This window comes from Triplophysa rosa, linkage group LG2, assembly GCF_024868665.1.
Source record: "Triplophysa rosa linkage group LG2, Trosa_1v2, whole genome shotgun sequence".
In the NCBI taxonomy this organism is placed as follows: Eukaryota; Metazoa; Chordata; class Actinopteri; order Cypriniformes; family Nemacheilidae; genus Triplophysa; species Triplophysa rosa.
Window position 1 is genome coordinate 21,981,390 of NC_079891.1, and position 23,991 is coordinate 22,005,380.

At 37.2% G+C, this 23,991-nt stretch overlaps 1 protein-coding gene across 4 annotated transcripts in view; it reads left to right on the forward strand.

Moving 5' to 3' along the window:
* Positions 1-23,876, forward strand: part of garnl3 (GTPase activating Rap/RanGAP domain like 3) — a 74,077-nt gene extending 50,201 nt beyond the window's left edge. For all 4 annotated transcript variants that reach the window (XM_057350711.1, XM_057350729.1, XM_057350718.1 and 1 more), the window contains 28 exons: positions 379-478; positions 2,279-2,397; positions 2,710-2,774; positions 2,908-2,971; positions 3,288-3,314; positions 3,531-3,606; positions 3,732-3,830; positions 4,630-4,733; positions 7,024-7,132; positions 7,297-7,342; positions 7,420-7,526; positions 8,369-8,484; positions 9,361-9,483; positions 9,594-9,668; positions 9,743-9,857; positions 10,289-10,315; positions 11,227-11,331; positions 12,035-12,151; positions 13,110-13,285; positions 13,472-13,630; positions 13,787-13,853; positions 13,945-14,052; positions 14,179-14,297; positions 15,586-15,721; positions 16,053-16,112; positions 19,293-19,511; positions 20,387-20,504; positions 20,586-23,876. In XM_057350711.1, coding sequence (XP_057206694.1) covers positions 379-478; positions 2,279-2,397; positions 2,710-2,774; positions 2,908-2,971; positions 3,288-3,314; positions 3,531-3,606; positions 3,732-3,830; positions 4,630-4,733; positions 7,024-7,132; positions 7,297-7,342; positions 7,420-7,526; positions 8,369-8,484; positions 9,361-9,483; positions 9,594-9,668; positions 9,743-9,857; positions 10,289-10,315; positions 11,227-11,331; positions 12,035-12,151; positions 13,110-13,285; positions 13,472-13,630; positions 13,787-13,853; positions 13,945-14,052; positions 14,179-14,297; positions 15,586-15,721; positions 16,053-16,112; positions 19,293-19,511; positions 20,387-20,504; positions 20,586-20,736 — 2,907 coding nt within the window. In that variant the 3' untranslated portion in view covers positions 20,737-23,876. The remainder of the gene's footprint in view (positions 1-378; positions 479-2,278; positions 2,398-2,709; positions 2,775-2,907; positions 2,972-3,287; positions 3,315-3,530; positions 3,607-3,731; positions 3,831-4,629; positions 4,734-7,023; positions 7,133-7,296; positions 7,343-7,419; positions 7,527-8,368; positions 8,485-9,360; positions 9,484-9,593; positions 9,669-9,742; positions 9,858-10,288; positions 10,316-11,226; positions 11,332-12,034; positions 12,152-13,109; positions 13,286-13,471; positions 13,631-13,786; positions 13,854-13,944; positions 14,053-14,178; positions 14,298-15,585; positions 15,722-16,052; positions 16,113-19,292; positions 19,512-20,386; positions 20,505-20,585) is intronic.
* The last annotated feature ends 115 nt before the right edge of the window (positions 23,877-23,991 follow it).

Genomic DNA, 23,991 nt, shown 5'->3' on the forward strand with positions numbered 1-23,991 from the left:
CCTTTTCATCTCAACTAGCTGACTGTAGCTATGACAACCATCAATGTTTTAGCCCACCAAAACAGACCTCTGATTGGATGTCAATGATTTAGGGTGTGTTGTCGCCATAGTGATCAGGGAGTATATATACTGTAGGGAGGTGTTGTTTATGTGCTTTTGCTTCCTTGGATCGTTTACAATTTGTCAGCTTGAAAAGATCAATTGAATTTTTGCTGGTGCATGATGGTTTTGATTATTGGGTGAATGTTGAGCCGAGGTATATCAGACATGTCCATGTTTGTGTGTGAACTACAGCAACGTCCTATTGAACATTAGTGGCATTTGCATTTTTAAATTAAGATGTTGGGGTTAAGATCTTAATGGACCTTTTTGCTGCAGACCTCTGACTACACACCTGGAACATGGAGAAGGACTGATGTTCATTTGGAGAACCCAGAATACCACACCAGATGGTACTTCAAGTACTTCTTGGGAAAAGGTTGGACGCTCAGGCACATACATGATGTGCAAATTCTCTTGCATCCACACACACACATTTTCCTGAATAACACGTGAAAGTGAAGATTTGCACTGGGAGCATTTTTATGCATTTGGCAGATGCTTTTATCCAAAGCAATTTACAGTGCATTCAGGGTATACATTTCAGCATGTGTATTCCACGGGAATTTAAACAATGACCTTGTTTAAACACTTGAACATAGGAAGCACATCCACTCATTGGTTTTTGTTGGCTACAACATGAGGTGCATTTGATTTCTTAGATAGTGACAGATAATTATAAAAAACTGAAATGTGGTTCTGTTAAGAATAGTCAACGTAGACTTAAAAATCAAGAAATTGTACATATTTAAAAAAGGTAATCAGGAACCTAGTGATTTTAATGATATTTGCTTCACTTTACAATTATTAAAGGTAGACTAGTAGTATACAAAGTATAGACTTAAATGCACTGTAAGTCGCTTTGGATAAAAGCATCTGCCAAATGCGTAAATGTAAATGTAAAGGTATAGTGTATGAAATTTAGTGGTATCTAGCGGTGAGGTTGTGAGTTGCAACCAATGGCTCACTCCACCCCTCCCTTTCACAGCACTACGGAGTCATAACTATAGAAAATTTAATTACAAATGCTATTCCTTTTGAAATTTGGCAGAGGTTGTAAAATGCAGTAAAAGAAAATGCAAATGCTTATGACAACATGTAGTTCAAAATAAGCATTTTGTTTGATGTGCAATTTTTTATATTTTTTATTATTATTTATATTTTTATATATATATATATTCTTTATTATTTTTAGTTTATTAGGTTGATTATGGGGATAGCTTTCCCAATGTACTTAAAGAATTGGAGTTCACCCAATTTTTTTTTAATTGTGTCATTATTTACTCACCCTCATGTCATTTCAAACCTTGATGGCTTTCTTTCCTCTGCAGAACACAAAAGAAGATATTTTGAAGAATGTTGGTAACCGAACAACGGCGGCACTCTTTGACTTGCATTGGTTTTGTGTCCATACAATAGAAGTAAATGGGTTCCACCGTTGTTTGGTTACCAACATGCTTCAAAATATCGTTTGTGTTCAGCAGGAAAAAGAAAGCCATACAAGTTTGAAATGACAAACGGTGAGTAAATGATGACAGAATTTTAGTTTTTGAGGGAACTATCCCTTTAAATTCTTCCAGGTTGTCTTCATTGTCACTATCACACATGTACACCTCAGCACCCTCTTTTTCTCCCCTGTCCTTCCTTATCGCCCTCTCCCCACACACAATTACAAAAACACACAATAAACTATTACCGCTACACATATTCTGAAGGCGGATGCTGTGTAATGTCTCCATAATTGATTTAAATCACTACAAATACCTTCTATTCAATGAGAGAGAGATTGAATGAGAGAGAGAGAAAATGCTACAGAGGAAGGTTGGAGATGCAGAGACAAACCAGATCTTGCCTTCTAATTGGATTTCAGCCTCTTTTCATTTGTCTTCTGTCTGTAAACCTGGACAGGATCAGTCTAAAATATTCTTCATGAGCAGCAGGCTTCCATCTTCTTCCTCTCTCTCTCTTATTCTGATGCTCCAGCAATAGATCCAAACAAACAGGCTTTTTCACAGTCACGGCAGGAGAAAGTATTTTAACTTAATGACATCACCCATAGCAATATACTGTAATAGCTCATATTATCATGAAACGTATGCAGAAACCTAAATTGTTTTCATATATTGTAGAAGACTGCAATTTTTTGTTTTTGTCTATACTGATTTTATTCTTTCTGAAGTCCATCAGAACTATGTGGGAACAGACGCAGAGAAGAACCCTTTCTTTCTGTCTGTGGTTCTGTCCGACCAGAACAACCAGAGGGTCCCACAGTATCGAGCCATCCTCTGGCGCAAGACGGTGAGTCAGACAGATGCAGGTAACAGGTTGTGTGTGCGTCATGTTTCAGGCAGTGACTCATATGATAGATTGACCTCTTCCTGAAGTGGCTCTAAGCTGTTTACATCCATTGTCTGACAACCCAGTGTGTTAAAACTGACAAAACACCCGCAAGCCCTGTGTGACAGTATTAATATGTCATGAACTTTCCTATGAGTAACAAGGCCTCTGTTATTAAACAACCCTGTTTTATAGCCTGCGGCAATGGTGTAGTATGTCATCCATTCATATATGCGCTTTTTGTCTCATTTCAAATGTGTCCTTCCCCTGCAGGGTACTCTAAAAATAAGCCTTCCATACAGTCCAACTAAAACACTATCAGTCAAATCCATATTAAGGTAAGTCTGTTTGTACTACTGTATATGCGTATGGATTGGAGAATTGATTGGAGAGAAATGAATAGATTAAAATGCATTCATTTCACAATTCTTCTTTATATTTTACATCTCTCAATTCTTCACTTCCCGCCAGTGCCATGAATGTGGATCGTTTCGAGAAGGGCCCTAGGGAGATCCTTAACCCAGAGATTCAGAAGGTGCCCATCTACACCACCTGTCAATCAACTCTTGCATGCTCTTATTTCTCATCTGTTTTGTTTTTCTTCTTCATAATTTCTTGAATTCAGAGACAGGCACTGTCATAGGGATGCTTGTTCTCCAGACAGCTCGGTTTTGTGGAAATGTGTGGTACTAATCAAAAGGCATTGTCGCTTGCATGTGGACATTTGAATGCATGTACACCCTGTACAACTTACATAAACATTTGGAAATGTAACCTCGTTGGGAACTGATTTGCAGTATTGTGCTGAGATAAAATTGACATTTTGATCTAATTTGCTTTGTGTTTTTCAGGATTTATTGGTGCTGGAGGAACAAGAGGTGTGTATTGAATCTATTTGTATGTATTGTGTGATGAAAAAATATTCAATGTAATGTTTACTGTAAAGCAGAGAAACATGCACATCCATAAAGTGCTATCAACTGTGCGCACAATTCATCTGTAGTGAATTCCCCCCTAAATGCTCATCACATGAGTTAATGTCACACTGGGGTGAGTATTTTCAAAATGTGTGTTTGTTTTTTATGTGCTTGCAGGGCAGTGTAAACTTTAAATTTGGTGTTCTTTATGCCAAAGATGGACAGTTGACAGATGATGAAATGTTCAGCAATGGTGAGCACAGACCAACTTTTAATAATAATCGCCAATATGTTTCATATTTCTGCAGTATATGAACAGTTTACATGCCTATAAAACATATCTTGTGTTGATTTTGTATGTTTGGACTATTTTTACAGAAACAGGAAGTGAGAATTTTGACAAATTTCTGAATCTCCTTGGTGACACGATCTGTCTACAGGGCTGGGCGGGTTATAGAGGAGGACTGGACACTAAAAGTAAGACTACACTCAAAAAAATGATAGTTTAAACTAACTAACTAACTCAATTATGGACAGTGGTTCCACGTGTATGATGAACTAAACTGAATTGGGTAAACTTAAACAGCAGTGTCCAAATAACTTGAATCAATTAAATTCATCCTACTAAAAGTATTTAAGTCCAGATAACATGTTTCCATTATGTGGAACCACTGTCCATTTGTAACGGGACTGCAGACAAGTAGATACACGTGCGAGAGTTTAATCAAGAATCCAATGAAACAATACAAAACACAGCTAAATAATAAAATAACAGCGTAACTTGACAGCAAGTAAAACAGAGACTAGACCAAGGTACAGTGAACACAGGAGTAAATATATACAGTTCTGATGATGGGGCTGATGACTGGCAGGTGAGGGTGATTGGCGACGAGGGACAGGTGAAGGGGCATGAAGGATGATGGGAGTTGAAGTCCAGGAGGAAAGACAGGAGAAACAGGCAGGGAACAGACGGGACTGTGACACCATTATTGATTTAAAATTTATTTAAGTAAAATGAACCAGCATCAAATGTTTTTAATCTACTTGATTGAAACATGTTATTATAAAATGTAAACATTTAGTTAAGCCAAAGCATAACTGTTTTAAGTCCATTTAACACAATGCAATTGTGTTTTAACATAAAACCTAATACAATGGTGTTAAAACAAAACGAATTGTTTAAATAAAGTGAACAGTATCATCATGACACAAACATTTTTAAATGAACCAAAGATCCTTTTTGCTATGATTTCTCTCACTTTGTTTCTCTCTCCAGATGACACTACAGGAATAAACTCCATCTACACAGTCTATCAGGGTCATGAGCTCATGTTCCATGTTTCCACCATGTTACCTTATTCTAAAGAAAACAAGCAACAGGTAAGTTGTAGGACAGACTCACAGAAGCCAACAAAAGAAAATTCATAAATGAGATCTCATTTGTTTTGACTGAGATTAAAGGTAGAGCAAATTGAGACTTGCTGAGTCTCGTGCTTCTAATAATTCTCCTATTCAAGTCTAGTTTTAGAAGTAATTCAACCAGCATGGTCTTTCTGGTCAAATTTGATCAACTGAGGCTTGCAGATAAAGCTAGTTAAGAAGCCTGTTGTAGACATGAGCATACCAGCATCCCAGCATTGAGGTAGAAAGGAGCCAGTCTGTGTCTCAGTAGGTGGCAAGGGGAAACAGCTATATTTAACATCCAAAAGCCCTGGACATCACAGTGGTCAGCTCTCTCTCCCTCTCTCTCTGTTTCTCTCCCTCTCTCTCTGTTTCTCTCCCTCTCTCTTTCTTCATTTTGCCCCTCGGCTCCATATCCTGATTACATCAAGCGTCAATCATTTCACTCTCTCTGTCTCACCGTCTCTTACTCATGTCTCTCTCCATCAAACCCCCCTCTTCTCTAGATTGTATCACATGGTAATCCTTTCCTTTCTCTCACTTATTCTGTTTCTCTTTCTCTCTGTCAGCTCATATGTCTGATTGAGCACAAGTAGAGCTCTTATACTCTGGAGTGCTCGTGCAAGTGTTCACAATAGCAGGATTTTCAAAGAATTTGTGCCGGTTCAGGGTCTCGGCACTCTACAGCCGAGAGCCACTTCAGCCCTTTGTGTCAATATGCACCTTTACCAATGCCGAGCTGCTCGTGAAAAAAGCAGGAAAGCTTGTACACACAAAAATATTTCGATAACCACAAATGCAGACAAACCAAGACTCTGAAATTGAGCATCATTCATAGGTGAAAGTGATTCTTGTTCTTCTTGCTAGAAAAAAGAGTACTTTTTGACAGGACATTATTCATTCATTTTACAGATATTTCGGATACATCTTACAGACATAAAAATCACTATGGAAATATATTAAATATTAATATTACATTGTACTTCTTTTTAAATAAATAGTTCACACAAAAATGACATTTATTTCATTGTTGACCGTCATGTCATTCCACACATGACTTTTTCTTGGAGGACAAATTGAGATATTCGGAAGAATCTGTAAAGCCTTATTTCATACAAAGACAGTTCATAGTGACATAGCCACAGCCGGCAACCCTTTAAAGCACCATGAAAGCAGTCAATATGGCACATGCATTATTTTTATGCACTTTTATTGCTTTGTGTGAGGTACAGATGGAACACAAGTCATTATTCACCCTTCTGTCTACTCTCTGAAATGTCATTTGCATCCGCGCTCATATTAAAACATGTTGCATTGACGTGTCACGCTATATTTGATGTCATTAACTCCAAAAATCTATTGCATGCATACTGCATCTTGCATGTATTGTTACTGAAAAGATCACATCAGTTCGGATGTGCAGAATATAAAAGGAAATTTGCATGGGCTACATTCATAGTAAGCTTGACAGATGGTGACAGGTGGTCGCAATGATAGTCATCGTGTGGATAAGATTATTCAAATTTTCTTCTTGTGTGTTTCACAAACAAATAACACAATATGAATTAAGCACAACATGAAGGTGAGTAAATAATGACAATTGGTGCATTATAAAATTGTTCTCTTAATCCTAGAAGGTCCAACCCTGTTTGTCAAACCTTTAGAAACATTTATGTCAGTCTCGAAAGCCTAATTGTTTGAGTGTTGCGAGTGCAGCATGTGTGTCATTGGAAGGATCTTGACGTGTGGGGGAGGAAGTGGCAGGTTGTGGTGGAGAATCATAACTGAACAATCAGTAGAAACGAATTTGTCATGGAAATAAGTAAATACTTATTCCTCTCACACTCCACGGCCAGCAGCATGTCTGTTTGTGTGTGTGCATTCGTGTCTGTAGAGAGAGATACTGATGTGTGTGGGGCAGTCATATGGTAATTGAGTCTAAGGGGATATTTGATGTGTGTCTGCTCTTGAGATAAAGATAAAAGCTCCTTATTGACTTTTAATGGTTCAGACTCATTAACAAGCTCAATTATCCTTCCTGACTAACAGGCTCGAGGTGTCAAAGGTCATATATTTTCACACAAGAAGGACATACACACCGATACACCCAGACACATCTCCTTTTTCAAAATCAAACATGTTCACCTTCATTATGTTAATATTTGAAGGACAGAGATTGGTATAATAGCGTCTTGTGATTTTTATGAATTGCGCTTCATGAATGTATGATTACAGCTTTCACCAATGTCATTTATTTATCTCTGCGCAGGTAGAGAGAAAGAGACACATTGGAAACGACATTGTGACAATTGTGTTTCAAGAGGGTGACGATGCCTCCCCGTCTTTCAAACCCTCTATGATCCGATCCCATTTCACACGTATCCTTCCAACGTAAAACCAGCTGAACCTATAAACACAGTACACATAATGTATGAAAATCTAAAATGTCGAAGAGGTGTGTAAACATTTCATTTTTTTGTGTAAATTGGTCGTTTGAGTATGGAGCTATTGTTTTTGATCATTTCCTCAACTTACCTCACAGATATTTTTGCCTTAGTTCGGTATAATAGCCAGAATGATAGTTACAGGTATAAACGTATGTATTTCATCAATGTTGTTTTTTGAGTGTGTATTAGTGTGGGTTGTAACATTATTTTTGTTGCAGGTTGAAAATTTTCTCAGAGGAGACTGTGCCACTGTTTGGACCACCCCTCCCTTCACCTCCACTCTTCACAGACCACCAGGAGTTCAGGGACTTTTTACTAGTTAAATGTTAGTATTCACACCAGCATAGTGATTCATTATTAAATCGTTTAAAGTCAGTAATACGACTATTTTAAAAATCTATAAAAGTAAGGTCAATGATCTTGTGTTGTTGTGACTGATGAGAGGACTTTTAACAAGGACAGAGAGCTGTAGTGGAGGCCAATTACATTTCACACTGAAATGGATTTATTGGCTTTAAATCTTTCATGGGAGCATTTGCGTACATTGGCTGTTACCTTCTTGTCCTTTAAAAATGTAATTGAGTAAAATTGTAAATATTCAGGTTTAATGTTACCTATGCAAAATAAAAAAAACATCAGTGCAGTAATGGAGTACAATTACAGCTCACTGAAAAACGAAAATTCTGTCTTCTTTACTCTATCTCAAGTTGTTCCAAATCTGTATACATTTATTTGTTCTGATGAACACAGAGAAAGATATTTGGAAGAATTCTTGTAACCAAATAGGTCTTGGCCACCATTGACTACCTTAGTTGGAAACATTACAGTGGTAGTCACAGAACTGTACAGTACTGTTTGCTTTCCTACATTCTTCAAAATATCTTCTTTTATGTTCAACAGAACAAGGACATTTATAAAGCAACTTTTCCTTCTATGGTAGTAGCCAAAATGAAGACAGAATTTTCATTTTTGGGGGAACTGTTCCTTAAGTCCTTCTTGTTAATATGACTTTAGTCTATACACCTGTTTGATTACTTTAATTGTTTGTTTTAGTTAATGATTAAAAAGCAGATATTATTAAACGCATAACCCTAAAATTTCCCATGATGTTTCATTCAGATAACTCTGTTATATAATACTAACTTCATCATTCTATGTCTCCTTCAGTAATAAATGGAGAAAAAGCCACTCTTGAGACCCCCACCTTTGCTCAGAAACGTCAGCGTACGCTGGACATGTTGATCAGGTCTCTGTACCAGGACCTCATGCCTGACATGCACAAGGTATGAGCGCACATTTCTTCTGTTCAGCACAGAGTCTGCTCTTCTGTTATTTATGTACAGTTTACCTCAAGCTTCTATAGTACATCACTTTCTTTTCCTGCCACATACTGTACTTTCAGATTTCCACGCCATTCTTTCTCACAGTTCCAACAGCCTTTGGGTTTTTTGAACACTCTGTACTACAGATTTCAAGTGCACTCTTATTCTTCTGCAGCCTCCTGTCAGCCTGCCCTGGAAATGCTTACTGGCCTCCTAGTATTGTCTGTATATGTTTCCACTACTGCTTCTATTGTCTGTTTCTGTTAAACAGGAATATAGAAACAGTCTGAAATGTGTGGGTGGGTGGAGGGGGACGGACACTTTATAAACCATATCAGCTTGGCTTATGAATTTTAATTAGATGATATATAACATTCTCCCAGCAGCTAAATGGGCAGTACAGATGCACAGACATTACCGGATACGCATTCAGTACAGTGGAGAAGTGACCTGTTGAGAGAAGCATCTGCTCTTTTATGTGGGCCACTAAATTGTTTAAACTTTTATACTGTATATATATTTTCTGTACCAGTCTTTCATATACACATATATATTTGCATAACAGGACTTTTAACCCGTTAGAATTCACTGTGGACGGGGCTGCTGGCCTTGAAATAGAAATCAGATAACTGCTAAAACATTTTAAGTTTGTTGCATCACTTTAAAGCAAAAACAAAAATCTGATTTACATGGTACAGATTGCTTTTACTGTTTGTTGCGTCACAATCCTGAATAGTTTGTTTGGGTTGGAGATTGTCAATGCTGGCTTTGCACTGCCTTTCCAGCTGTTTCGGGGTCAGTCTCTCAGACCCTTCTTTATCTGTACTGCTCCTCCAGGTTCCCTTCTCGCCGCAGAACATGCTGAACCGACGTTCTTTCAGCGACGTACTGCCAGAGTCTCCCAAATCTGCCCGTAAAAAAGAGGAAGCACGTCAGGCTGAGTTCGTCCGCGTGGGACAGGTAGGTCATATGAAAAGATATACTGTATACAAAAAAAGTATTACTGTAATGATATAAACATGAAGAACATTACATGGTTGTGATTAATGAATATAAAATGATGTTTCCAGGCATTGAAGCTGAAAACTATAGTTAGAGGTGATGCACCCACCAGTCTAGTCACTACAGGTCTTTGCAGGAAAGAGGTGAGGGAACAGCTCTTAGTGCCATTAATGTGATTTTAAGTGATTTCTAACTTTGTGTTGGCTTTTCTCCACAGCCATGGGAGTCACAGTCTTTCTGCAGTAGCTTCCCGTACGACATAGTCTGTGGAGACTCATGGGGACAGTCGTTACTAGTGGCCACAGATTCAGCTGGGGTCATGCTACTGGAGAGTGAGCCATTTTTTTATGATACAAACGTTTGTTACCTGTGTTTTTTCTGATTGACATATGTGTATCATAATAGTAGTTAAACAGCAGAAGAGTAAATCATTGTAAAATGTTTAAGGGTGTAACATTTTAGTTTCTATAATATACTGTAATGTACTGCATATATTGCTGCTGTCCTTCTGAAACATCATATCTCCATATTTCATGATGTTTATCTTTTGCCATTAGTCATTATTATTAGTCCCCCTTCATGTTTGTAACCAATAAAAAGTATTAAAAAGTGCTTTTCAACTTTGACAACGCAGTATTTAATCATTTAAAACGTACGTTGTTTGGAATTTGGACATTCAAGGTTTCGGAAGGACAACGACAACATGCTGCATTAAACATCAATTCTTTAAAATTAACCTTGTCGATATGTGTTCACTTTTTAGCATCAGATCCACTGTTGTCCAATGCAGGTATGTTATCCAAGACCACAAAGTCTGTGCCCTTAAGACTTTCTTGGCTACATGTGTATTCTATTCCCTTCCATGTACTTAGTGTTCTTAGTAGTGTATGTTTCTGCAATGTTTTCAAAACAGTTAATCAAAAATGATGAAAAATAATAATATAATAATGGAAAATTATTTCTTTATTCAATCCAAGGGTGACACAATATCCTAGTATTGACAATATATATATATAGACGTTTCATCAGACACACGCATGTTAATAATAATAATGAATAATAATATAATTATTATAATTATCATACAGTTGTTTTGATATAATATTATTATTAGTTTATATTAATATTTTATTGTATATTAATTGAATTACATTAAAGGGACAGTTCACCCAAAATTGAAAATTCTGTCATCATTTACTCACCCTCGAGTTGTTCCAAACCTGTATAAATTTCTTTGTTCTGATGAACATAAAGGAAGATATTTGTAAGAATGTTAATAACCAAACAGATCTCATCCCCATTGACTCCCATAGTATTTATTTTCCCTACTATGGCAGTAAATGATGACAGAATTTTTGGGTGAACTGTCCCTTTAAGTTAAAACTACTCAACAGTTATTGATTCTTTGCGGAGGTCTACCGGAAGTTAAGGTTTGGGCCATAACGTTTGTTTATGTCGTTGCATCTGAAACCGTCTATAGAATATTTCGAAAATTTAGCGCCAGTATTTGGTTAACTTTCCAACACAGCAGGTAGTGGTAATCCTTAAATTATCCCACAAAAGGATGAAAGTACAAAAAATGCAGTTTTTAAACAACGCAAGGAGTAAATAATGACAGATTTTTGTTTTGGGGTGACTATTTATCTTAATAAATGACTTTGCAGACCATAAGCTAATGTTTTACTCTTTATTCTGGTCTAGATTCACCAACCCTGCCTCCAGTGCAAGTATTTGACAAAACCCTAACTGTCAAACAAATGCATGTTCTTGAACCTCAGGACCTCCTCATTGTTAGAGCAGATAAGGGTAAGAAATGTGTGTTTATATTTATATGTGCCTAGAAATATGGCACAGTTTTTATTTGGGCAGAAAAACAGTATGTAGCGTTGTGGAAACAGAGAGAGAGACCATGAGAAAGAATGAGACTTTATAGAAAACTCTGGTCTCTACTTTAATGAGCATCTTTAGATGGCCAGGAACACCACAAAACAGTAACACACACACACACAGAACTTTTGCATTGTTCGGCTCATTATGGAGTGAAGCACAGAGCAGAGATCCATGTAATTTAGTGTCTGCCATCATTTTCTGTTCTGATCATTAGTTCAAGACGGTGTAAACCAGCAAGACTCTCGCTCCTGAATGGAAAGCATTACTTGTGCAGAAGGAAAATAATGAATTTGTTATCAGCCCCGTCACCAAGCAACTTGTCATTCACAATGACAGGCATTTCAAAACCAAACATGTTGTATTAGCCAAGATGTCTTTCAGTCTGAAGCGACGGGTTCATTTATTTGTTGCTGGGCTAGTATCAACCCACAGTGTACTGTAGCAGTAATGAAAGCTCTTATTTGTACAGTATGTGGCATTGGCAAAACAGCATGCAAGTAGCCGCACTCTTGTGAACATTTTGTTTATTGCGGGAACGCACAAATGTGTGCAGATTAAGAATTGTAGTCCAACAGTTTTTGTTTTATTTGGTTTCATTTATCTCATATTTCTGTCACAGGGAAAGATGCTCGTCTTTATGTTTATAGACTGAGCACACTGAAACGAGGGATAGAGGAGCGACAGCTTGTACGTACCAAATGCGACAGCCGAGAGAACAAGCTTGAGAAAACCAAAGGTAGGAAAAACTTTACTCAAATATTAATCTGTTTATATTATAATTTGTTTATATTATGTAAATATGAATATATTTATATATATTAATTTGTTTAATTTTTAGGCTTGAAATATCAATGTTGAGGATCAGACCATAATCTTATATATTCAAACCTATTCATAACAGTATCTGGCAAAAAAAAGTACACTCACCGATCTCATTAGTACATTTCAGTACGATTTTCTTTTGTGCCAGTGACATTAAGGATGGGGCGTGGTTAGGGGTGAGGCTTCAGTTTTGCTTTTTCTAGTAACTATACGTTTTTGTATGATTCACAACATCGTAAAATAGTTACATTTTTGTTGTGAGATTGTGTTGGTATTACTATATTTCTGGTTAGTTAATCCACATTGCCAGTAACTACTTACTATTTTCTAATACCATGTATAGACCGTGTCATCGACCGGTCTGTGTTTGTTTATCGGTCTGGCTAGTCTAATAATTTATAATTATATATATATATTATAATACTATATATTATATTCTTATTTTATTGTATAATAATTGTATTAAATATACGATTTGTTGAATTTTGATGTATGTTCATTTTTATTAAATACATTTTTTGTTGAATGGGTCCTGAGTTTAGTCGCATTTAAAGAAACTGTATGGTACATTGACATCTAGCGGTTGAGGTTGGTATCGCAGTCTAAATTCAAAATATTAGAGAGGCAAGTTTAGCCAAGTAACGGTTCTTCTAGGTTTCTTTTGCTTGTTATCAGAAATAATATACAGGCAGGCGAATGTGTACCGGTAGTAAAGGGCAGTCCATAAAAGCGCGCGTGTGCAGTAACATTTGTTTATGTTGTTGCTTTAAAACTGTCTATATTTGCTTGTTTTTTTATCATATTAAAATAAGAAAATGATTTCTGAAAATGATTTTATGACCTTTAAAGGTAATAGAATGATGTTTCCTCAGGCTGCCATCTCTACTCAATAAACACACACCACGCAGTGGAGCTCAGAATCGTTGCAGCGATAAGAAACAAGCTCCTTCTCATCACCAGGAAACAGTCACGCCTCGAATGCCTAGGCTCTTTTGCTACGGTGACGGGAGCTAGTGACACGCCTGTGGAAGAGTTCCAATACATACGGGTAGGAAATCAATTGAATTCACACTAACATAGGTGATTCAGTAATGAGAGTAACGTTTCGTCAGTGTACATCGGTTGTACTTAAAATCCATTAAATGCATTTAAATTTACACGCATTTATTTGTAGCGTATAGAAAAGATACTTCAAAATAAACGTTTGGCTAATGTGTGCTTTTCTCTGTTTTAGGAGATTTGTTTGTGTGACTCCCCGGTGGTCATGGCTTTGGTTGATGGTCCAACAGGAGAGAATGATCACATGATATGTGTGGCTTACAGACATCAGTTTGATTTGATCAATGAGAGCACGGGAGATGCTTATAGACTACATCATGTGGATGCCAACCGGGTGAGCAATACTCTAACATTAAGATGCAGTTAAATAAATTCCAAGATTTTTACACTCTGAGAATAATTATTTATGTTTGTGCATTCCACATGATGTTTAACCATTTGCGTTTCCTAAAAGGCGATTATTGATGTGGTTTACTTTGCTTGTCTTTAGGTGAACTTTGTTGCTGCCATAGATGTATATGAAGATGGAGAGGCTGGACTTCTTCTTTGCTATAACAGTTCGTGTTTATTCTTGTGGAAATGTTAGTGATTATGTTTATATGTGTCTCAGTCTGATCCTCTAATACTGTTTTACGTTTGTTTTAATAGATATTTGTGTCTATAAGAAGGTGTGTCCGTTTAATGGAGCCACACCCATGATTCAGCCAAACTCCTCAGACTTCCATTTCAGCTGGAACCAAATGCCCAATGCTATTGGTTAGTACCTGTAGCAGCTAATTGTACTGCATTTTTATTATATTCATTGATCTGTATTGGCATAAATACCTTGTGCAGATTTACAAATCACCTAATAATCCAGTGATGTCATTTCCTGCTCCACAGTGTGTGCATTCCCCTATATCCTGGCCTTCACCACTGACTCCATAGAGATTCGACTAGTCGTTAATGGCAACCTAGTGTATACAGCTGTTGTTCCAGAACTTCAACTCACGGCATGCAGAGTAAGTGTTCTAATACTATAACAAAAGCAAAATGGTGCTTAAGCATTTATACACAGTGGACATCAAAAGTCTGAGTCAAATTCCGAATGCAATGCAATTTTTATTTCATGAATATTTTTTTCTAATAAAAATGATATTTTAGTATACTTTCTGTCTGAGGTAAAGGTAAATTAATTGATAGCATGTAGGCATGTACATGGACCAAGTTGGAGCAAATCCTGATGATCCATGATATGCCTGAGTTGAGAATGTTTCATCATGTGTGGTTTAATGACACTTTACAATAAGGTTGTATTGTTTAGGTAATGTATTGAACTAACCATGAACAATACATCTATGGCATTTATTCATCTTAATTCGTGTTCATTTCAGCATTTATTGTTTTATATTTTTCTAAACAGTGAACACTTATGTTGACACTTACTAACATTATCAAAGATTAATAAATGCAAAAAACTATATTGCTCAACGTTAGCTAGGGACTTTTATTTTGACCGGTCTTCGGGAAGACGCTTGAGTTTTTGTGTTTTTGCAGATAGCTTCACTCAAACAGTAAAACGCTCGGAATAAAAACTCTCAGAGCGACTCTGGAGATGAGGTTCATTGTGTTCATATCCTCATACAGTGCAGACACAGCTAAATCCTTGACCACTCGTGTTGTATGTTAAACTGTGCACATAATTCACTCAGACACGCAGAACAGCCAGATGATATTTAAATAACAGGATTTCACGTCCGCATCTAGTTAACGTAACATTACATGGACTCGGTTCGGTGCGCTATTGATTATTGTCACACACAAACAAGCACAACCACGACAAACGCACTAAACACAAACACACTGTCTAATGCACATATTCTTATTATTCTACATGTATGTCGAACTGTCTTTTTTTTCAAGTTACTTGTCCGGTCGGGCAAGTAAAATTCTCTCTCACTCGCCCATACAAAGCATTCACTTGTCCCGGACAATCGGACAAGCGTTAATGTCGAGCCCTGACTGTTATAGCACTTAATGTCACAAATTTTATTAAATTTCAAAATCCTAAAACTTTAAAGTCAAGATTCTAGATTTTAATTCTCTTTGTGATACTTTTTTGACCTGACACTTGTCATCCACAAATCTTCAGCTGTTCAGTTCTGTATTGTTCTAGTATGTTCTTGTAATGATATAAATCTGTTTCTTTACTAGCCTTTTCATCTATATAATGTTTCCTTGTGTGTAATAATTGTATGTTCCATCTCAAGGATTTATCATCACAATCTCTCCCTCTTTTTTTCTCCCTAGTCTGATATCTATTTCATCTCATCAGCACCTATAAACTCAGCATCTAACTGTAGCTCCAGAGACACTAGTTCCCAGAGTTCACCTCAGACTCCCACTGGTTACGAGATGCCTGTCTTCCCTTCACCACTTGGAGATGGTAGGCTTACGTTTCTAATATGTTCATAATGTACCTGTTTTGACTCATTTTATTTGAGGGGGCAGCAGTAGCTCTCCTGGTCTCTCAGTTTGAATGGGGTTAATTTCTCTGGTAGCCTATAATACTGTATGTAAATTACGTGAATCTTGTGGACAGGAATCTTGTGGCTCTTCTATTGTTTTTCCATCAAATAAATCTTGGGTCTGTTTGTGGTTAGTGAGTGCACTGTGCAAAGTGTATATCTGTTCTCATCTATGTCTTTTAGTGTATTTGTCTCTTGACCTATGCGTGGGTCGGGTTAATGTAATGCTTTTTTCCATCCCTGGTCCAGATTGTATTCGGATCCCCTACGGCACCAAGCTATCCCTCTACATGTCTAAAGACTCTGAAGGTACTGCAGGGATTTCTGATTGCCTACATTTCCCACGCTGCCTCGCTAATGCACGTTGCCACGGAGACTCAAGCTGCCTTTTATTTAATTAATAGATGCATGCAGACCGTGTTCTGTAAAATGTGCAGAGAACATAATGTGTCCCTTCCTTTGTGAAGTCTCAATGAAGCAATGAGAGAACGTAAGAAACAGAATTGATGCCATTGGCAACAAAAAATAAACAATGGAAGTAACCTGAAGTGATGCTTTAGGGAAATGGGACACATTTTCTGCGGCATGAGTTATGGATCCCCGTGTCCCCATGGATACTTTTGTCAGTGCTTCTCTTCACAGACAGGCAGAATAAGGGGCTGTGACAAAATCCATATCATCCGTCATCTGCATTTTTGCACCAAAGGAAATAAAACCATATCATCCCATTTCGCATCTGATAGCAAACTTGTGTTTAATTTTATACAGAATTTATATAAGTATGAATTGTACTTTTAATATTTGTTTAGCATCTGCATATAAACAAAATTTGCATCGTATCGTTCTGTCCCATGGTGCAAAGATATCTGTGGAATACTTCCAGCATATTCCAGAAACACGCATGGTTTCATAACAGAACAATCCTGTGCTTAATTATTATCCTCTAATTTTCCTAAATTAACTTAAAGGGGAAGCATCCTTCCTGTCCTGGAAATCTATGTATGCAGATGGACATTAAATTTGTCTATAACCGAATCTTTTGCTTTTGTTGCCTACGTATTGCCATACGTATTCTTTTTCTAGCATTAGGCTGCGTGTCCACTGGATTGTATATCCTGCGACCAGTATTTTTTTACAATCGATTCTAATTGAAGTAGTGTGCTTTTAAAAAACACCAGCAGCTGGTGTTTTTTTCATGTTCAGCCGCATCGTTCAGCGTAATTATTCAGCGTTTTTGGCCAAGTAGCAAGAGTTGAAAAGTGCTCAACTTGGAGAAGAACATTCAGCTTATCAATGTCACTTTTTACTCAGCTGTCCAATCACAGAGCCGCAGGGGCTGAACAAATATTACACCAACCAATCAGCACATCATACTCCTATAACCACATATCTATGTAGAACGACTGAAAACAAAACTGGAGTCTGTCCCCTGAGTATTCATTTCTCCGGACTGTTTAGTGAGTCATCTGCAGTCACATAAATGCTAAATTTACAATACTTGGTATTTAATGCTAAACTTACATCACACGACAGCAGTTTGAAGTTATGGCTGCACTCAGTGACTTTGATTGGAGGTAGCTGGGTGGGTGTTGTAGGGAGTGGGGGGGCTTGTTGGTTGTGGTTCGGGGCGTTTCATTTGTTGGGACTGTGTTGGTCTGGTCTGGTTGGTCTTGTTTTGTGGTCGATGTCGGACAACAGAGGAATAAAGTTAATTATGCCATTACTACTTTTCCCTGGTTGTCCCTCTGTTGTCTGTTGTTGATCGCGGAATGGGACCGGGTTGGACCTGCACGGTTTCGGCGGGTGGGGCTTCCTGGGTCGCGGCTCGTGGGCTCTCCCTGTTCTTCGTGGACGTTGCTCGGTGGCTTTGGTCAGGGTCACTGAGTGCAGCTATGACACGTCAGAGGAGATCTGGCCCTCCCAGCTGAGCCTGGTTTCTCCCAAGGTTTTTTTTCTCCATTATTCATCATTGGAGTTTGGGTTCCTCGCCACAGCAGTGCAGTGTTGGCTTGCTCACCGGGAGACTGCATTTATTTATTTATTTATTCATTTATTTATTAGATATTATTTATTAGAATGATCTTGCTTGGTCTATGCACTGTGCTGTGTTTTACCTGTCTGTGTTTTTCTTATTTGCTCCTGTAAAGCTGCTTTGGAACAATGCACATTGTGAAAAGTGCTATATAAATAAAAATTGAATTGAATTGAATCTGTAAAATCAGATACTAATAACACATTACTTTAGTGGAGGTCCCATATCATAGCAACCAAAGCGTCTCGACTGAAAAAAGCTTTTATGCGCCCGCAGCCGGTATTTTCAGACAAGCGGCTGTCTAGACGGTTTTCAGACAAGTGGATGTTTTGACGCCTAAAAATGCTCCGGTGGACATACAGCCTTAAATAACGTGTTAATGTTTCTAAATCACTATTCATTGAAATCACCATTCATTTTAAATGTTCAAGTCAGAATGTGCATACTTAATACACTGCATTCAATATAGCAATCGTGCCTGCTCACCATCACTAGTACACTGCACGTCAATAACCAATAGCATGACATGCGCATTACAACTCATTGTTTTTCTTAAAGTAGAGATAACTTTATAATTTATAACTTCCCTTATAAAGGTTTTTCTAACAGCTTTTTTGTCGTTGCTTGTTTGTTCTCTTTTATTGAGACACTGGTGCACTTATTTGAGTAATAAAAATTTATTTTTTTTCTGTTCTCATTCAATCATATCTGTTGGTAAAAGCAACAAAGACCACAAAAAGCAAGGGATTTTTACATAACTTTGGCTTATTGTTGATCATAAGCAGACAGCCAGCACTGTCGCTGTAAAATTGTACCTTCCCCTTTAAACACCTGCTTTCCCCACGTGCTTGTCCTATATTCTGAGAAACATGGAAATTAGAGACTGATTATTCTTGGGGTTGCCTACATCATTGGGATAGTTCACCCAAAAGTGACAATTCTGTCATGAATTACCCTCAAGGCGTTCCACAACTGAAACCTTCGTTCATCAGACCTTATCAAAACTATTTTGTGTTCCGAAGATGAATGAAGATATGACGGTTGTGGAAAGACTTGAGGGTGAGTAATTCATGACAGAATTTTCATTTTTTGGTGAACTTACCCTTTAAGCAAGGATGTGTCATCAAACTCGCACGTGAAAACTGTTTATGAAGCTCAATAAAAGGTGCCTGACATAAATCTCCTACCACACTATCAGTCATGGATGGTGTGTACAGTAGGTATTGTGGAACTGTGCATTATCCATACCTTGTATCAACATTAGTTTAACCAATGGCAATAGTTTTGGGGCAGGACAGTTTAAGTGAAAAACATGGTTCAACAAGTCATCACATTAGAGTTGAGTCACAAATAGTTTTCACATGTTTTCTGTATATATCTGTAAAAGTACATGCAAGTGATGCCAAACAGCACCTATTTTTCTACATCTTTTCCAACCACCATTTTCTCTCTTCAAGGTGAAGCTCCATCAAAACACATCTATAAGATCCCATTGAGTAACCTAGTTGGCCGGAGCATAGAGAGACCGCTCAAGTCTCCACTGGTCAATAAAGTAGTCACAGCCCCCGCTTCCAGCATGATAGCCCCTGCCCCTACGATCTCAACCGCACCTTCCCTCTCGCTGTCCCGGATGGAGATCAAAGAAATCGCCAGCCGCACACGGAAAGAACTGCTGGGTGAGTCTGATGTTTGTGTTCCTGAGCTAAAAGCTACGATATCATTAGGCACGTGTGGTCCTGTGGGCATCTGACAGGAAAGCTGCTGCAGCGTAATTGCGTAGAAGAGTTGCACATTAGATCTTCAAGGGATACAGATCTGTGTATTATTTCAACTTTTAGTACAGTGATGTTCAAGTAAAAGAGAAACATATCTGATAAATGCAAATAAGCTTTATGGAATTCTGTAGACTAGCCATAAACTCAAACATGTTAAGTCGACTGAAAGTTGACCGACTCTGTATGTACTGTAACAATGTTTGTTCTATTGTAAGATATGCAGGTGCTTCTATAACGTTAACATGAACAGTTCACCAAATACAGAAGATTCTGTCATTTTTGACCTGCCGTAGTGTGATTATCAAAGCCTTGCACTTCATAAATTAGTGAAATAACAGTAATAATAATAATAAAAAATATAGCTGCAAGCAGCAATTATGGGGTCAAGGACACAAAGAGAAATACATGTGAACATTTCTGATGAAGAGTTTTTGATGCTTCATACAAAATTTGGTGTGGAAAATGATGCCATAAGGTGCATTTGAATTGATATGATCCAAGGATTCAGAGGAAAACAGAATTTCTAGGACTTACGTTATTCAACTGTGAAACTTTGAACTGGTGGTGGTGCTATGGAGTTTTAGTAAGTCCGGCTCTGCACATCTAGAATGACATAATGAAATTACAGGATTTTTATATTTTTGATTGACTGTTTGAATGTAGCTTCAATGAAACATTCATGTCATATATTAATTTCAATGAAAGAGATTTGAAAAGTTTTATATCACATGTATTCCAAATGTCTGACGTGATGCCCTTGCACCTTGTACCTCTAGGTTTGACTGAGGAACCCAGCAATAAGTCAGACAGTAACTCTGTGAAACAGAGAAGAATGAGCAAGAAAGCAAAGGAGGACGATCAAAAGAGAACAGCAGAAACCATTATCACTGAGCAGTAAGTGTCTGTAGGTTCTTTCTGCATGTTAGACTCAAGCAAACCAGTGATTTATACTCACTATGAGATATCTTCAATCAGAGTGGAAATGGAGTCTGTAGATGGAGAAACTGACATCCACCGGCTGTGCTTATCTGGTTCTGAGATGGAGCCACGAGATGACAGCCCACCCACGGCCAGCCCTTTTACCTTCTCTGCTTCTTTTGAGGAGGATATTTTGGACCTAAAGTGATGACAATCACAGCTTGTGGGATCAAAGTGCACCTCTCACCTTACGCATCCTCTTATCTTTTGCTTTTTAATCTGCGTTTTATCACGTTACGTTGAATTTACTGATGTTCCTCAGTCTGCCCGTTGATCTGCAGTATGCGGTGTGCTTTACACTTGGAGTTTACAGTGTGATGTCAGAATTTACCCCTAGTGGATGTATGAGTCTGAAAATGTGTGTGTATGACCTTATGTTTACGTTACAGAAGAGACAGAAGTACAATTAGGAAATGAAATGATCAGTGATCATATTAGAATTCTGTTCGAAAGAATTCCTAAAAACAAAAATGAGATCATAATTGAGGTAGTTTATATGAATACTATGACGGAAGTTCTACATCAGCTTTGTAGCAAACTTGTAGCCATAAGAACAAAATATGGTATAAAATATAATACCATACCTGAAATATACTTTTAACTCCAAGCCCTGAATGTAAGATTGAGAATGAAACATTTTTAATTCCTCCTTTTGTGTTTTTGAATGTTTTCTATGTTTGTGATTTGTACATTGTGTGATTATTTTAAAGTTGTAAAAACTATATGCATCTCAAACCAGATGCACACATGAACACAGAATGGAAACATATATAGATATACAGTATATACCTTTCTAGATATTGTATTATGGACGAGACAAATAAAACTTCTTGTATATTTATATTAAGGTTATGGTTTAACCTGCCTCCACCCTCAACGTGTTCGTAAAACCCTGACGTGCAGTTCTTCAGCAGAAAGGGCAGGAGTCTCCCACAAGTGCCATTCTCTCTACTGCACCCTATTATCTCTAGCGCCCTCTATCGGACAGAACATGAATTGTGTTTCTCATGAGGCAGAGAACAAACCACTCCAGAATCCAGTTTGGGATTTTGTTGTAGGCCTATCTGTTGGAGTTTCCTGCAGCTCACTGTGCTAAATGTATAAGCTTTGACCCATGAGCACCGCATTTAGGCTTCAAACTACACAGTCAATGCATTTTTAAAGTGCTGTTGCTTCTTGAAAAGGGCTCTGGATCACCTGCATGCCTCCATTCAATCCCACTACAAAGTACAGGGGATTTTATGTATGAATAGTGTAGAATTAGGATGTATTACTTTCAATCTTTTCCTGGATCTGACAAATTGAAATTGAAAGAAACTTCCAGGAATTTAAGCCAGGGTCACATATATTACATGTTTGATTTTGGGTAAATAAGAGACAACTAAGTCTACCGTTTACAGTTCAAACTCAGAGATGTTAAGAATTTCAGCATAAGCATGACACCAGAATATAGCCTACGAAAGAGCCTCAGGAACAGCACAAGAACAAGAGGATAAGATGAGGATAAACTGCTTGGCTGAATGCATGCCCCTCCCACTCGTACCTTCTAACACTTAACCTTTCTTCATCCTTGTGAACCACTCAACACTAGTAGCAGTCTGGAGTGCCAGGGAAAAACATGGAAATATTTTTGTAAATGAAAGTTTTAAATATTATTTATTTGCTTAAAGGGGAATGGGTGAGTTGGCTAGACTGACTTATTTTTTTTTAGTTTTTATTTCTTTTGCATATCTGCGTGTCTTTACCCTCCCTCTTTTCACTTAACTGTTTTCACAGTGGTTTTGTATCTTGTATCATATCAATATTAACTGTTAGACTGTTGCAGAATCTCTGTGATATCGGAATTAAACAAAAACGAATAAAAAAACACCAAGTGTCTTAAAATATTGTATTGCCATTGTTTTTAATGCCAAGTACTACTTGTAAATGTGTGTGTGTTTCCAATGTGGCCTCAAAATTACTATTATTATTGCTATTTTAGCATTTATTTGAAGAAGTGCTGTAGATCTCTGCTGTAGTAAATATTGTTCATTATTATGAAATAAATATTTATGAAATTTGACCCTGTAGTTTGTGTTTTACAGGATTCGAGGAATCATTATGAATTACAACGTTTACTTGTTGTGACTCCAACTGTTGAACTGTTTGCACCTGACAAAATATACTATCCCTTTATTACTTGACTGCCACTCATATGAGGTCTGTCACTGTCCCGTAAAAAAACGGAAATTTCTGGCAGCTGGGGCGCCAGAAATAAACCATAAAAAAACATGAAAGTCTTTTCCTGTAATTTTACATTTTTTGGTGTTTTTTACGGTGTCATTAAAATTACTTTGTTTTACATTATACATGGAAAATCTGTAAAAGAAAAAAAAACTGAAAAATTATGTTTTTTACAGTGTACAGTAAATGCTACAATGGTAGGCTATCGGAAGAGCACACCTTACTGTACATTTTATTTGACCTTATATCTTGGCCTTATCCCCTCTAAAAAAAATTGTGGGTTATTCTTGACACAGAGTTGGATCAAAAAGGAACAAACCCAGCCGCTGGTTTAAAAATGAACCCCAATACATATACATATATAACCCCAGTTTATATTTGAGCCAACAATAGGTTAAAACAACCTAGCATGGATAAATTACAACCCAGTGGATGGGTTTGTTCCTTTTTGACGGAACATTGGTTTGACATAGGCATTTTGTACAACTGTACTGTACAACAGAAAAAAAACGTCCTAAACACCAATAAACTAATATAAAGATTAAAACATGTAAAAGTCAGAACACATTACAGAAATAAAAATGAAGAGAAATTTGCTTAATTTAAAAGAATACTGTCACACTGCAGATTTGCTTTGTCACCGCATTGTCATCTACTTAAAATTAAAATCATCAAAAACATTCACTTAATTGGTAGTTTATATTTCTTATTAAAATATTAGAGGCCCATGAAAGAAAGGAAAAGAAAAAGCTAGAAAAAAGTCAAAAGATGCTATAAAAATGCTCATGGTAGCTTCTGTGTTGAGTTGAATATAACCCTCTTACACCAATAATTTAATTCTTTTTTTTTTCAGAAAATATCAGAAATCCTTTTGTTGTGTCAACACTGTAAAAACATGCTTGGCTGTTTTAAGGTAAAATAATGAATAAAAAATATGAACAAACTTATTTTAAATTTTAAACGAAAATTATTTTAAAGGTGGTTAAGCACTAACAATGAAAATGTTTTGCCACACTATGTCTGCCTCTAACATTTTAGTTTACTGCACAGGGCACTTTTTTAATAAAGCTCTTGGAATTGAGGGCTTTTTGTCTCAGACGTTGCAGATTCATCTTGATATCTCCATAACAATATGGGCACTTTCACCGCTTTTTGTTTCAGGATTTGTCATGACACTATC